A 17,124-nucleotide genomic window follows, 5' to 3' on the forward strand; every position below is an offset into this window, starting at 1 on the left:
TTAATAGTCTGATTGCTGTTTCTCTGTCTTTGGATCTGTCCCTGTTCATCAGTCTATGTTGTTCTCTATATTCCACAAATGAGTGAGATCATGTGGTATTTATCTTTCTCTGACTGGCTTATTTCACTTAGCATAATGCTCTCCAGTTCCATCCATGCTGTTGCAAATGGCAAGAGTTCCTTCTTTTTTACTGCAGCGTAGTATTCCATTGTGTAGATGTACCACAGTTTTTTAATCCACTCATCTGCTGATGGGCACTTAGGCTGTTTCCAAATCTTAGCTATGGTGGATTGTGCTGCTATTAACATAGGAGTGCATATATCCTTTCTGATTGGTGTTTCTGGTTTCTTGGGATATATATTCCTAGAAGTGGGATCATTGGGTCAAATTGGAGTTCCATTTTTAGTTTTTTGAGGAAACTCCATACTGTTCTCCACAGTGGCTGCACCTTGTCTTCTTATTTCCATGCTTGCCCAGATGTAAAACTCTCTCAGCTGAGCAAAGGAACTCTTCAAAAACAAAAATTAAACCAGGGAACTTTGCTCTTTAAAACTTTCCAAAACTGCTCTTTAGAACAAAAACAGATGTTTTAGTATAGCCTACAAAGCCTATCATTCTATTGACCTATCTCATCAAAGTTATTTGATATCTATTTCTTCTCATATTACTTTGCTGCAATGTCACACTGGCTTCTTTCCATTGAGCATTGTCTTTTATTTCATTGGAAACCATCTGCTTCAAATTTGAATCTATCTGAGAATTTAAGTTCTAATTTTTAGGATATTAAGATTGTCACCCTATTCTAACTGGTTTGGTTCAGTGGATAGAGCATCAGCCTGCAGACTGAAGGGTCCCTGGTTTGATTCCGGTCAAGGGCACATGCCGGGGTTGTGAGCTTGATCTCCAGTAGGGGGCATGCAGAAGGCAGCCAATCAACGATTCACTCTTATTATTGATGTTTCCATCTCTCTCTCCCCTCTCCCTTCTTCTCTGAAATCAATAAAAATATGTTAAAGAAAAGATTGTCACCCAACTTCCCTTTGTTGATATTTGGCTGGTTTATTTTTACTACAATTTTTAACCTTTTTGGCTATTTTTTTTAAGTTTAATTTATTGAGATGACATTGACTAATAAAATTATATAGGGTTTCAGGTACACAATTCTATAATACATCATCTGTATGTTATTTTCTTAACCAAAAGTTTTAGTTAATTTATTTAACCAGTGTTAATTTAACAAAGACTTCATTATTTTTATAGATGTTTTATTTTAAAAAGTTTATACTCTTGTAGGTTATAGATGTGTTGAGAAAAGTTATCCAAAATAAAGCAAAGGATGGTTGTGCATTCATTCAACACTATCCCAGAGTACCAGCAGTCTCCCTTCAGGATTATTTAATTATTTAAGGGCTGTCCCTTTGTTTGACATGCTATATACTATTGGTTATGTCCCAATCTCTGAAGTTACAAATTAACTTGTAGATTTTTATGCGAAAGAACTGCAAATGATTTCTGTTGGATAGAAAATATAACCCTAAAATGTATGATTGCACTGTCCTCTAGGATATTTACCAATGATATATTTAACCTAGCAATTTGATTTCAACATTATTTTTTAAAATCTAAACATACAGTTTATCACCCTTTTTGAAACAACTTGTACCATCCTGCTGATTCCATCATTAATGAACTATCTATATTTTGGACACAAATTTTATATTGGCATGAGTCATTTTTAATAATTTTTTTTGAAAATAATTCTTTGACAGGTGTAAAGTCTAGTAAAAGAATAACATAAAATAAAAAAAATTGGTTTTAAAGGCAAGCCAAATATTGTATTATTTTTGTCCATCACACTCTGGGTCTTCTGATTATTGGAATCAGGGAAGAAAAACATGTAAAATGTCTTTTAATTTCCTATCCCCTGCACCAACCTCCATCCTCTCTGTCCCCATCTCCCCTATTCTCCATGTGTTTTCTCTGAGAGATAATTGAATGTACTCTGAACTTTGAGTCAGAGAGGTTTGACCCGGCCACTGACCAGATGTGTAATCTTAGGAAAGTCATCCAACAGCTTTTGGCCTTAACTTCCTCTATTTAAAAAAGGATATAATGAGATAATATGACCTAACTCATAACATGTACAACACAAATGTAGATCGATTAGAGATGTGAACATCAACAATAAAACTAGTACTCTAAAAGAAATAATTGAAATAACTTCCTAAGCACAATCTAGAATGTAGAAGAATAAGGAAAACTGTTGGTTCATTTGACTACCCTGTTATGAATGACTTTTTTAAAAATATATTTTTAATTGATTTCAGAGAGGAAGGGAGAGGGAGAGAGAGATAGAAGCATCAATGATGAGAATCATTGATCTGCTGCCTCCTGCACACTCCACACTGGGGATCAAGCCCACAACCCAGGCATGTGCCCTTGACGGGGAATCCAACCCTGACCTCTTGGTTCATAGGTCAACGATGAAAAAGAGGAGGAAGGGAAAGATTCTTTTAGCAACCTAAAGAGAAAGATCAAGTAAATATTGAAGAGTAGAGTGGCACCTCGATTGAGGTAGTGCTTAAGAATTTCCATGCAAGTCAGGAAGCAGAAACCCAGATGCCTAATGTAATTATCTGGACAGGATTCCTTATCTAGGTATCAGAGGTGATGACTTAGTTACAACTTCTTTTCTTAAAACACATTTTAAAAGACAGGAATATTGCAACCCTGCATATTTTCTTTTCTTTTATCAAGATTATATTTCAATAATACAACTGCATTGTATCTGTAACTGCATTCAATTTTTGTTCATAAAACATGAATCATATAGATGAGACAAAATACAAGTTGTCAGTTCAGAGTCAGTTTTCCATGGATCTGTCTTGATTCTTGCCAACATTCTTAGCTCTACTCTAGTCACTCCTTCTTTTTAAAAAAGTTTAAATTCTTTATTATTTAAAGTATTACATAAGTCTCCTTTTTCTCCCATTGACCTCTTCCTGGCCGCTCCCACCCCCAGCACATGCCCTCACCCTCCTACTGTCTGTGTCCATTGGTTATGCTCATATGCATGCATACAAGTCCTTTGGTTGATCTCTCCCCTCCCCTCCCCTGCCTTCCCTCTTATGTTGGACAGTCTGTCTATGGATCTATTTTTGTTCATTAGTTTATTTTGTTCATTGTATTCCACAAATGAGTGAGACTATGTGGTATTTATCTTTCTCCAACTGGTTTTTTTTGCTTAGCATAATGCACTCCAGGTACATCCACGCTGTTACAAATGGTAAGCGTTCCTTCTTTTTTACAGCAGTGTAATATTCCATTGTGTAAATGTACCACAGTTCTTTCATCCACTCATCTGCTTATGGGCACTTAGGCTGTTTCCAAATCTTAGCTATTGTAAATTGTGCCACTATGTACATAGAGGTGCATATATTCTTTCTGATTGGTGTTTCTGATTTCTTGGGATATATATTCCTAGAAGTGGGATCATTGGGTCAAATTGGAGTTCCATTTTTAATTTTCTGAGGAAACTCCATACTGTTCTCCATAGTGGCTGCCCCAGTCTGTATTCCCACCAGCAGTGCACAAGGGTTGTTCATTTTTCACATTCCCACCAGCACTTGTCATTTGTTGATTTGTTGATGATAGCCATTCTGACAGGTGTGAGATGGTACCTCATTGTCGTTTTGATTTGCATCTCTCAGATGATTAGTGAGGCTGCTGGGAGGGGGTGGCTCTTCAGAAAAAAATGGCCATTTAGTTCTGGGACGGTCAGGAATGTCTCAGTGCTGGACTCCTGGTCACCTCTCCCCAACCCGCTCTCCTCCACAGCCTCTCCCCAGACTCCACAAATCTGCACCTCCACCTGCACTGCAGCCATGAGTGAGTGTTTTATTTGAAAGGTCCTATGAACTGGGTTTAGTGAATAAAAGGGAAGACAAAACAGAGGCAAAACAACTGCGTGACTCCTAGTTTCTCCTCCTCCCCCACCCGCAGCCCATCATCACATGGCTCAGGAAGCTCTTCAGGATGCCTTTCTGGGCTCAGCCTCTCATGGCTGTGGACTTAGATTAGAATCCCCTGCCGCCAGCAGCCCTGTGGATTTCCTTTCCACAGTCGAATATTATGCCTGTCCCTAAGGGACACGGACTTGGTGCCATGCAACTTCCTTCTGACCCATTTGGCTCAGTGGTCTCACAGCTCTCTCCAGCCCAGATCCCAGACCTGGCTGCAAATTGTCTTACCAGCTGTGTCTACTTTGCCAATTCTAGGTGGATGTTCTTCGATTTAGATGCTCCTTCTATCTGCTCCAGGATAAGGCTCAGGATATGTCTGCCTAATTGGCCATCATTTTCCCATCCCTTTCCATTGATTTTTTTCTAGTCACTCCCTCTTACAGTCACAGACTATAAATGGCTTAAGTTTCTCATTTCTAAGTGGTGACAGCTCTCAACACACAAATGTCCCCTTTCCTAGTGCCTATGGCTCTCCTAGAAAAGTAATTTACATTTATGGTCTCTATTTTCTTACTTCCTCAGCACACTAAAATTTAAACCCTGCTTCCATGACCATGGCCTGGGGTTGCCATATATATTGAATGACTAATAGGTATTAGTGACTTCCTGTTTTGGGTTTTTGTTTTTTCTTTTTTCCCAAAGGGAACAATCTTACTATAAGTTTCTAATGATGCATTTGACCTTCTGAATTTCCTACTTCTATGAAAGCCTCTCATGTCGTGACTTCCCTAAGGGTAATTCTCCTCTGACTCACTGAATATCTATAAATGCCTTTTTGATTTGAATTGCTGGATTAAGTTCCTCTGTCTTATAAATACCCCTTTTGTGTTGATCTAGGCCTCCTTCCCCTTTCACTTTGCAACTTCTCCCCAAATGACCTTATATATTTGTGTGGTTTTAACCACATGTGAAATTATTTCTAAAGTTATGCTTCCTAGTTGTATATTTCTAATATTAATTATCTCCTGAACTTCAAATTGTATGTATGTCCAAATGCCCAGTATACAAACATATTTTAACATTCCACATATATTTTAGGCTGTATCTATCTAAAAAATAAATTCACCATCTTTACACCCTCTCTTTGACTTCCTCCTGCATTTCTGTTTCATTGTGTGTTCCCACCAATTCATTCAGTCACCTAATTCACAAACATGAAATCATCCTCACCTCCTTTTCTTCTTATCCCAGAAATACAATATTTAGTTGTGCATATTGTGCTCTCAAAAAGGAGACCCAGACTCTGGGATAGATCAGAGTTGGCAAACATTTTTTCTAAGAAGCCAAATAGTAAATACTTTAAGCTTTGATATCAAATAATTTCTGTTGCAACTACCAATTCTGCTGCTGTAATAGAAAGTAGCTATAGACAATTTGTAAACAAATGAGTATGGTTGTGTGCCAATAAAAGTTTAATTACAGCAATAAGTATAGTTTACCACTTCCAGGAATTGAGTCAGGGCTGCTGAAATCCAGTCTATGTTCTACTTAGCTAAATCATGGGCCCAGAGTGGGCATATAAAGGGTGCCATGGGGCTAGGAATCATCTTGCTTTTAGCATCTACACCTCAAAATTTAATCATCACATCATTTCATTTTTATGAAATATCTTTTATTAAAATATCTTTTGAATACGTGTCTTCTCCTTTCCAAATTCATTTCCAGCACCTAAGTTAGTCCTTGGACAGTAGTTCAAAGACTTTCTAACCTTAATGCGTATCTTAAAATCCTACAGACAAAACAAACTTTCTAAAATTCAAAATAAAAAAAAGGAAAATTCTTATGTAATCTATAAAAAGCACATTTGATCTGATTTTGTAGTCTCATCTTCCATATCATTTCTCTTGATCTTTATATGCTAGTAACATTGAATTATTTATAGTCTCCAAAACACTGTTACCTCTGTTTATCCACAATACCTTCTTTACTGCCTTCCCATCTTCAAATTTCCACCTAGAAAAGTCACTTTCAAATTCTACAACTGGCCCCAACTGTCCTATTTCTGCATATATTTCCCTTTAGTTGCCCACAACAGCTGATAGAATTAAGCACATTTTCCTCTTTGCAAGTTCTTAAGCTTATACACACATTGGTAATTAAGTATATTATTTTTAGATATATCTGAATACATTTTTTTTCTGTTAGTAGATCATATGTTCCTTAAGCACAAGGATTATATATTAGTCATCTGTGTGTCTTCAGTGCTTAGCACAGGGCCTAGGTTATAGTGAAATCTGACAACAGCTTCTCCCAGAAGCTGCTTCTCAGAGAGGTCTAAAATACTGAGATGATTGTATTTTGAATGCAGAAAGAACTTCCAGATCATTACAGGCCTTGGATGGAAATTGCCGACAAACTTCCTGAGTTGATTGAGAATCACCAGCTTCGAGTTCAAGTGAGCGAGGTATATATATAAGTAGTTATTTTACTTTTCAACCCCTTCTCACTACCCTATTAAAATCCTCATGCCTCTTTTTCTTCTCAGCATTGTGGAACTAGGTGAGTTCACTTAAGGACACCAATCATTGCCATTGAGTTTATTGACCCAATGTTCTCACCCTTGCTGAAGAGCTGAGTGACTTGCTCCTGTTTTGACACATGTGTTTCCCTAAAATTTCCAGAACCTGCATAAAACAATTGCTGGAACATATTAAGTACTCAATCAGTTTAAAAAAAATAAGTCCAGCTTGTGTAGCTCAGCAGTTGAGCTTCCTGTTTTGACACATGTGTTTCCCCAAAATTTCCAGAACCTGCATAAAACAATTCCTGGAACATATTAAAAAATAAGTCCAGCTTGTGTAGCTCAGCAGTTGAGCATCGACCTATGAACCAGAAGGTTATAATTCGATTCCCAGTCAGGGCACATGCTTGGGGTTCCAGGCTGTATTCCCAGTAAGGGGCATGCAGAAGACAGCCTCTCAATAATTCTCTCTCATCATTGATGTTTCCAGCTCTCTTTCTCCCACTCCCTTTCTCTCTGAAATCAATAAAAAAATATTTTTTTTAAATGAAGACAATCTGGTTGGGATCTGTAGGCAAGTTGCTGGGTAAGATTTAGCTGGGAAACGACCAGCATAGAAATGCTCACCCTATGTCATGTGGTCAGTGCTCCCCTGCCTCTGAGTGAGTCTGCCTTGAATGTACCAGAGGAGCCTCACAGAATAGTTGAGTCAAGAGAATTTCTGAGTTATAAGGTCAGTGTTGTCGGATTCTGGAGGGATGATTGATAAATCTGTAAATACATATGAAATAAAATGAGAAATATTTGCCAAAAGTATATAAGGAATAAACAGTGAAAGAATGACAAGAAGGTGTAATAGGAAGAACATAGATTTTGATTCCGGAACACCTCAGTGTGAATCCTGGTTTTTATCAGTTAGTTGCTACATAACTTTGAACAAGTGACTTAATCCCTGTGCTTCTGCTTCCTTATTTATAAAATGGGAAAACATGCTGGTCTGATTGAATTGTTGTGAAGACTAAATTATTTTTGGAATAGCTTTTCGGATTTCCTGTCACACAATATTGTTCAATATATATTTGTATTTCCCACTAGTCCCTTTGCATCTGTCTTAGTCTCACAATTCAAAGTGCCATGTCATTTCAAAGAAACAAGAAATATTTTCTACTCTCCAAAATTCTCCTTCACTGACTATTACATACTTAATGTCCATAATTAAAAATTCATTTAAAAAGACTCATTGAATGTCTACTAAGGGCAAGTCACAAGATTAGAGACATTGTAAAAGAAATGTGAGACACTGTCTCTGGTGCCTATAAAAATGGCAAACCAAACCAAAGAATTTATTTTCCTGCCACATAAAGGGCCCATTAACATGACCAAAAGGATACAAAAAGAAGAAAAAGGTAAGAAAATATCTGTAGTGCAGGAAAACAAGATAAAATTAAGATAAAATTTTAAGAATGCACATACCATATTAAACAAATCATAGTGATCTACAAATGAGTGTATAGTACCCATGCCAAGCATTCAACCAAAGCAATAAGAAGACCCCCTCTCACCCTCACCTCTGGGTGCCTCTCTCTCCCATCTCAGTACCAGGGCACAAAATCAAGAGGGAGTCCAGGACAGTCTACAGGAAGAAAAATTCAAGTTCAGCTTGTGAACTGCACAGTCCTTTGTACCAGGCTTTCCTCAGGCTTTTAATTGATTAAACTGCCATAAGTAAAATGAAGGACTTACTCAATTGGTGCTCCTTATATATTAAATGTCAATGAGAAAAGGCCAGGAGTGTCCTGCTAACTTTTGTCCATTGAAAACGTGGGAATTGGGGAAACAGCTTCAGCACAAAAGTGAAATTAATCCCCTGACACTTCCACTGGGCTGAATAGTGTCTCTTCAAAAATCACGTTTCCTCAAAATCTGTGAATGTGAGCTTATTTGGACATAAGGTCTTTACAGATGTAGACAAGATCATATTGCATTAGGGTGCACGCTAAATCCACTAAGACTGGTATCGTTAGAAGAAGAAGGAAATTTGAACACAGACACACAGGGAAGAACACCACATGAAGACAGAGGCGTAGATTGGAGTTGGCATCTACAAGACACACTGAGTTGCTGACAATCACCAGAGACTAGGAGACAAACAGTGGAGCAGGTCCTACCCGCTGCCCCCCCGCCGCAAAGCCTCCAGAGGAACCAACCTTACAAACACCTAAATTTCAGATTCCTAATTGTGGGAGAAGCAATTTTTGCTGTTTTAGCTTCCCAATTTGTGTGCATTTGTTAAGGCAGCTGTTGGAGACACTCTTGGCAGTCTCTATACTTCTAATTACTCACAAAACATCTAATTAGAAAAGACCACTTTTAAGAGACTAAGTAATTTGGAAATCAGTCATGAGAAGCAAATTTAATGGCTTCCGGGACCACACATGAAGCTACATACTCAAATATTTGTCCTCTTGTGTCCTTTACTTGGCACAGACAACATAATAAGTGAATTTCCTGTTTGGATCTCACAGTACTTTAAGGCCAACTACTTATTCTTAGAAATCTGTGTCTAATAATAATAATCTGTACTAATAAAAGCCTAGGTGGTTCTCACATATGACATCATCACAAGATGGCCACCACAAGATGGCCTCACGCACAGCAGAGGTGAGGTCAGGTGACTGCTCTGCCCAGTGAGGCCTGGGGGTCCTGTGGCTCCACGTGGCATGGAGGAGGCCAGTCCCAGAGGAGGAGGCGGGCCTCAGAAGGGGAGGGCAGTTGGGGGCAATCAGGCTGGCAAGAGAGGGCAGTTGGGGGCGATTGGGCTGTCAGGGGAGCGCAGTTGGGGGCGATCAGGCTGGCAGGAGAGGGCATTTGGGGGCGATTGGGCTGTCAGGGGAGCGCAGTTGGGGGCGATCAGGCCGGCAGGGGAGCAGTTAGGCATCAATCAGGCCAGCAGGGGAGTGGTTGGGGGCGATCAGGCAGGCAGGTAGGCAAGTGGTTAGGAGCCAGCAGTCCCAGATTGTGAGAGGGATGTCTGACTGCCAGTTTAGGCCCGGTCCCACAGGGTTCGAGCTTAAACCAGCAGTTGGACATCCCCTCAGGGGTCCCAGATTGGAGAGGGTGGATGGGCTGAGGGACACCCTCCCCCCCGTGCACAAATTTTGTGCACTGGGCCACTAGTAATAATAATAATAATAATAATAATAATCTTCTTCCAGGAAAATTTGCTCTCCACACCCTCCTGCCATAAAACACTACAGTCAACTGACTTGCTCACAGGAAGCTAGGACACTGGAAACATTATTAGGGAAGCTATATCAGCTACTAATCCTAATAAAACTCACCTCCATTCCTGAACACAAATAAATAAGCCCAAATTATCAAAAGATATGCAGAGAATGAGTGAATCAAAGAGCAGGAGGAAGGAACTGGACATTTAGAGCCAATGACCTCCAATCCAAAACAAAATATGAAATCAATGCTTTTAAAATTTTAATCTAATTAATTGAAAATCATTAATTAAGAATTAATTGATGTCTAAGTAATTACATTTACTTCATAAAAATAAGTGAAGTTGCTACATAAAAGAAACTATTGGAAAACAAACAAAGAAACAAATAAAAACAATAGTGAAAACCCAAATAAATTAGAAAAAAATGGTAATTTAGGGAATTCCTTGAAAAATTGTATAAAGCATAAAGCAAAAATGAAAGAAATGCCAGTCATCAGAAAAATAAAAATATGTGAAAAAGAGAAATAAATGATTCAAATTTCATAAAATAGAGCTCTCACAAAGTAGTGTAGGTGGGGGGAAAGGGAAGCTTTAAGCATATAAGAATAACATTTTTAAAAATCTCAATTAATTAATTCTATTAGAAAGACAATGGGGGTAAGAGGGCACCCAGACATGCTGGTGAAATTTTTTATTTTCTAGATTACAAAGGAAAATTTGTAAATTTTAATCATGAAATAATAAAACTGGGTTACTTACAGAATAACATAAGACTCTTTTATAATAGTATTGAAAGACAATTTAACATCTGTTTGAATTGTTATAATTTTTTAAAAAATCTGGCAATACTAACTACTACTGAGGATATGTACTGAAAGAGACTCTCATTTATGTTGCTGGTGGGAATGCAACATGGTACAGCTACTTTGGAAGACAGCTGGCAAATTCTTATAAAGTTAAACATAGATTTACCACCTGACCCAGCAATCACACTACCAAGTATTTAGCCAACTAAACTGAAAACTTATGTTCATGGAAAACCTTGTGTGTAAACGTTTATAACAATTTTATTAATAATCACCCAAATTGGAAACAACCAAGATGTACCTCAACAGGGGAATAGTTAAATTGAGTGCAATGGACTAAATGTTTGTGTTGCTTCCAAATTCATATGTCAAAACTCCAATGTGATTAGGAGGTGGGACCCTTGGGAGGTGTATTAGTCAGGGTTCGTCCAAGAAACAGAACCAAAATGTGGCTAAAACAAATTGAGATGTAAAATACTGGATATTGAAGACTTACTAGAAAAAAGGGACTATTAAATATATTATTATTTTTCTATTGACATTGCATTTATGATATTGTAAATATATTGACAGAGACAAAAATATTTTTTATTAAATTTCACCTGTTTCTTTTTATTATTTTAAAAATGTGGCTTTTAGAAAAATCAAAATTGCACACTGTGGCTTTCCTATTTGTGGAGGCAGACAGTACTAACTTGAGAGAGCGGCTGCGGTCAGAAGAAGGGAAATAGCACCCTGGCTCAGTGCCCGCGCAGGCTCTGTCAAATACCTTATCCTCTCTGACTCTGTGGGTTTGGGGAAAGGGAACCACCCTGCATGAGAAGTTTTTAGCATTGTGCCTTCAACGCTCTTTAGTAAGAGTCTTAGAATAAATACTTAATAAATAAATGCCATTATAATTCTCAGGCTGGTTCCAGTTAAAATGCAACATCTCAGCACCCCCCACCCCTCACACGCACACGCGCACCTTAAGTAGGCAATTTTATCTCAGAGCCAGTTTCTAAGAGAAAGAAACACGCAGACAGGTTAGGAAAGGCTGCCCCCTAGTGGATAGAGAGAGAAGGATTCCGTCGGAGATCCCCATGCGCGAGCAGCCCCTGGGCCTGGGTGGGTCCCAGCTCACTTGGGGTGTCTGTAACTTGAAAGGAAACCCTAGACACTCGCCGCTGCTCCTTCAGGGGGTTTCTTCGGACCCCGGAGAGGGGCACCAGAGAAGATCTAGACAGGCTGTGTCTAGGGTTGGGGAGGGGATGGAAGAAGGAGGCAAGCTGCGGGCGTTGTGCCTGCAAGTGGAGCTCAGGGTCCTCGGTGTCAGCCAAGGCAAGCGGGGTCGGCCCAGGCAAAACTAATAAACTGGCGATATCTGTTTGGGTATTGCTGATAGTGATAACTAACTTCTGTACAGGGTGTTGCTTCGATGAGGACACCACCTGTGTGACCCGGGAAGGGAACGGTCAGGGAGAGGTTCAGAGACCTAGGTAGGGTCACCGGGAGTGTGGAAACAAGGGCTGGACAACCATTTGGCCCAGCTTAGCTACCTCCCTCTAGGAATGTGGTCAAATTCCGAAGTCCACAGGGCCTCTTTTTGTTAGGATCCACAGCTGGTTAGATCTCAGCCAGGAAAGAGAGAACGAATAGGGTCTGACCTCTGACTAAGCAGGTAAATAGCCTTGGCGTCACCCCAGGAGCAACTGACATAGGTCCCCCAGCTCAACAGGCTGGGGAAACCTTACTGCCCACAGCGCAGGGCTGTTTTAGGGCTAAAGATACCAAGTAAGCACAGGTGCTTTTATTCATTAATTTTTTAAAATATAGTTTATTGATTTTTCACAGAGAGAAAGGGAGAGGGATAGAGAGATAGAAACATCGATGAGAGAGAAACATTGATCAGCTGCCTCCTGCACACTCCCCACTGGGGATGTGCCCGCAACCAAGGTACATGCCCTTGACCGGAATCGAACCCGGGACCTTTCAGTCCGCAGGCCGACGCTCTATCCACTGAGCCAAACCGGTTATGGCTATTCATTAATTTTTTTATTTATGATTTAAGCTTTTACTTGGGAGAGATACAACCCAATTATTTGAATAAATAATAAGATAAAAAAAACCTTATTATTTGAATACTCCATAAATTACATAGGAATGACAATTAGATACACAATTCATGCTCTCGGTGATAAAATAAATTTTGCTAATAAAATACTAGTGAATCTTAGCAAAAAGGAGGTTGAGTTGTTCCTTCCACTTCAGATAAAATATTTTTCAGTATCTATTTAAAAAAAGTATGGTTGAGAGTACTACAGGTATCCCCCATTTTTCCTATGTTGCCCCCCCCCGCCCAGTTCCCACCCCACCCTAGGTCTTCAACACATTATTGTTTGTATCCATGGATTATGCATATATGCATTTTAATTATTTGGTTATTCTCTGCCTGACCCCCTCTCCCCTTCCCTCTGAGATCCATCAGTCTGTGCTATGCTTCCATACTAGCTGAGGTACCTGCATTTTAATTTTTGGTTATTCTCTGCCTGACCCCCTCTCCCCTTCCCTCTGAGATCCGTCAGTCTGTGCTATGCTTCCATACTAGCAGGGTGCCTGGTTTGTAAATGATGTGATTGTACTTGTAAAAGCTGCCACTGAAGCCCTGGCCAGTGTGGCTGAACTAGCTGAGGTACCTGGTTTGTAAATGATGTGATTGTACTCGTAAAAGCTGCCACTGAAGCCCTGGCCAGTGTGGCTGAGTTGGATGAGCATCATCCAGTTCACCAAAAGGTGGAGGGATGATTCCTGGTCAAGGCACATGCCTAAGATTTCAGGTTTGGTCCCCAGTAGGGGTGTGTAATGGAGGCACTGATCAATGTTTTACTCTCTCTCTCTCTCTCTCTCTTCTTATCTCTCTCTAAAATCAATTAAAATATATTTTTCAAAACGTTGCCATTGAGGATTCCCATGTAATAAATGATCTTAGTCAACTTAATTATTTTAGGTAGCCAAGTGGTCATCTCAGTGATGGAGACCAGTGTCCGGCACCACCATGGGCACAATTCAGGGACTTGGGTGGGGCTGTTAGGTACTTGCAGAACAATATCATTTGGGCTGCCTCCTCCTATCCTGCAGTGTCCTGGGATCAGGGGAGAAATGGATGTGTGCATGGTTCTTGCATTGAAGTAGAACCCATTCCTTGTACCCAAAGAACCCTTCAAGCCACAGAACCCCTGTGCTCATCCCATCCCCTGCAACTGACCATCTCTGGAACTTCTCTTGAACAGATGCCCCTCCTGAACTGTCAGTTTCTCAAGGGCTACAGGGAACGGCGCCTAGCTCACCTGGTCCTGAGCTTCATCACCATGGGATATGTCTGGCAGGAGGGAGAGGCACAGCCTGCAGAGGTGAGGGATAAACTGATGCCTGTCTGGTCATGGGGTAGGTCTGCTGCACCTAGAACATGCTGTCTGCTTGGCACCACAGTGTTTTTCTGGAAAATGGGTCCTTTCTTGTTCTTTTCTTTGGGTGTCAGTTGAAGAAAGGGCAAAGAGCCTATTTAAATGAAAGATGGCTTCCTCCTGACTGAGAGGTTAATTTTTTTTTTTAGAACTGGTAGCCCTTTTATTACATTTTGAATCTATTTTTTTTTCTGTCTCCCACTTCCAAGAATGTTTGAAAAGTTGCATTTGAAAGCAAGTTTGAAACCTCATAAAAACTTACATCTGACAGCATTTTGTACTGCTAATACATCAATTGTCTTGGTCAATTTTCACAGTCCAATAAAGTAGATAGATCTAAGCTGTGTCCAATTTACAGACAGCTGAGGACCATAAAAGTCCAAGGTCAGATGGCCAGTTTATGGAAAATCCAAGGCCAGACTCCAAACTGTCTAATTTCACTAATGTCAACTCCTTCCTCCAGAGCAGTGGTTCTCAACCTTGGCTGCACATTAGAATCACCTGGGAATCTTTTTAAAATCCTGATTTCTGGGCCTCATCCTCCGGAAATTCTGTTTCTTTATTACTAATGTTGTGGCCCCACCCCATAACAAAGAAACAGAATTTCCGGAAGATGAGGCCCAGAAACCAGGATTTTAAAAAGATTCCCAGGTGATTCTAATGTGCAGCCAAGGTTGAGAACCACTGCTCCAGAGGCACACGTTGACATTTACAACACAACTGCTTGCTCTCTACCAATTATTGGTTTGACTCTTAACAATTCATGTAAATCTCTTCTGAATCTTTACATAACATTTTACAGTTTCAGCCTGAAACTTGAGACATGAAATCTCCGAGCTCCACTAATTATAGTATAAAAGATGACTGCTTTTCATTTTATATAAATGCATCTTTTCCAGAAATCAGGGAGCTGCTCATGTTCCAGCATTCCATGGTCAAGGGAATGGCCTATACCTGTTTTGTTTGTCTAGTTAATTCTACCTCTTATCTTTCAAGTAGGTGCCTGAGACTCCCTGTGAGAATAAAAAAAGGAAAGTGACAAAGCAAAGTATAGAGCTGCTTTAGATTTTTTAAAAAAAATATATATTTTTTTTATTGATTTCAGAGAAGAACGGAGAGGGAGAGAGAGATAGAAACATCAATGATGAGAGAGAATCATTGATAGGCTGCCTCCTGCACACCCCCTGCTGGGGATTGAGCCCGAAAGCCTGGCATTTGCCCTTGACCAAGCATTTTCCCTTGACTGGAAACAAACCTGGGACCCTTCAGTCTGCAGGCCAATGCTCTATCCACTGAGCCAAACTAGCTAGGGTTGCTCCAGATTTTTTAAGTGTCAGTATAACTTCCCATAAGCAGTAGCCTGAGGTGACCTCTGAAAATGGTTTGCTGTTCACTTGACCCAGAAAATCCCACAAAGTCATGCCCATCAAGAGATTCAAATCTTCATGTTCACTTTAAGAACACTCGTGAAACTGCCCAGGCCATCAAGGGTATGCATATCCAAAATCCACCAAGTATCTGTCACTTTACAGAAGCAACCTGTACCATTCCATCCTTACAATGGTGGAGTTGGCAGGTGTGCTCAGGCCACACAGTGGGGCTAATTGCAGGGTCTGTGGCTAAATGCTGAATTTGAGGGTGTAGATGTAGATTCTCTGGTCATTGAGAAAATCTAGGTGAACAGAGCTCCCAAGATGCAGCACAGAACCCACATAGCTCCTGGGTGAGGAACCCCCATCAAAGCTCTCCCTGCCACATGGGAAGGATTCTTACTGAAAAAGGGAAGATTGTTCCTAAACCAGAAGAGGAGGCTGCACAGAATAAAAGTACATCCCAGAAGAAATGGAAGAGACAAAACTTATGGCCCAGGAATAATTTAGCATAAAATAAATGTTGATAAAAGTCAAATAAATGTCAGTACATATAGCTTTTAAAAAAGTATGTGTCTATTGTTAGAAAGTTTGATATCTAGGCCCACAATAGAACATCCCAATTAGGTTTCCCTCCCTTGCCTGTTCTCCAAACCATAATATTACATCAGAGAAGGGGTAGAGAAGGGTGACAGGTGATGGAGTCTCCAGCTTCTAGGAGAGTCCATGTATTTTCAGGCCCCATGAGCCCCCTACTCTCCAGCCTCAAATCCTATCTTACTCTTTTTTTTGTATCTTCTCTGACTTTTCAGCTAAGTAGACACCTCTCTTCTGCACTGTCCTCCTCATCTCCTGCCTCCTGAGGGAAGCTGACCTACGTTTGCATTTTAAAAGTCTTTAAAGCTCATTGTTGCTTCTACCTAAGAAACAGTTCTATCCCAAGTCTATTTATAAATATTATAGGGAAAAACAAAGGCAGAAGCAAGGCTTCTAAGTAGATATTTCTATTTTAAAGGTAAATAAAAATGGAAGTGGGAGCAAGGAACCCAAAGGATGTTCTTTTGGATCTAGACTAGCCTTGTCCACAGATAGATCTGAGTTGCTTTCCTGGATTTGGGGGGCAGAATGTTCCTCAGGTAATTCAGGGGTGGAATGGGGACTGTTTTGAGGTCACTTATTTGAAGTTGTTATTGGGTTTGACTTATGAAGTGACTAATGGAATCAGTGACCACACATAAACACACATATACATATATGTATGCACACATACAAATATATAAAAACCTAAGTGACCGGAATACTGAACGACTGGTCGCTATGATGCGCACTGACTACTAGGGGACAGATGCTCAATGCACAGGATCGGGCTCCCTCCTGTCTGGATTGGGCCTGTGGGGATCAGGCCAAAACCAGCTATCTGACACCACCCAAGAGCTTCCAAATTGAGAGAGGGCGCAGGCCAGGCCGAGGGACCCCACCAGTGCACAAATCCATGCACCGGGCCTCTAGTACATATATATGCTTTTAGTTTTATACACACAAACATACATATGTCTACATATCTTACCTAATAATAGACAAACATGCAAATCGACCGTACCTTCGCTATGCCTTAAGCCACACCCACCAGCCAATCAGAGCAACTATATGCAAATTAACCCAACCAAGATGGCGTCCGGTAGCCACGGAGCTGGAGCAAGCAGGAGGCTTGGTTGCCCCAATGATGGAAGAAGCCAAGCTTCCCGGCCAGCTGCTGCCTCCTCTCAAGGCAACAAAGTTTCAATTATAGAAGG

At 40.3% G+C, this 17,124-nt stretch overlaps 1 protein-coding gene across 1 annotated transcript in view; it reads left to right on the forward strand.

The window, feature by feature from the left end:
* Nucleotides 1-17,124, forward strand: part of IDO2 (indoleamine 2,3-dioxygenase 2) — a 57,170-nt gene that overhangs the window by 15,731 nt on the left and 24,315 nt on the right. Inside the window, exons 2-3 of the mRNA XM_005856444.1 lie at nucleotides 6,331-6,426; nucleotides 13,788-13,907. Coding sequence (XP_005856506.1) covers nucleotides 6,331-6,426; nucleotides 13,788-13,907 — 216 coding nt within the window. The remainder of the gene's footprint in view (nucleotides 1-6,330; nucleotides 6,427-13,787; nucleotides 13,908-17,124) is intronic.

This window comes from Myotis brandtii, unplaced genomic scaffold (assembly GCF_000412655.1).
Source record: "Myotis brandtii unplaced genomic scaffold, ASM41265v1 scaffold103, whole genome shotgun sequence".
NCBI lineage: Eukaryota > Metazoa > Chordata > Mammalia > Chiroptera > Vespertilionidae > Myotis > Myotis brandtii.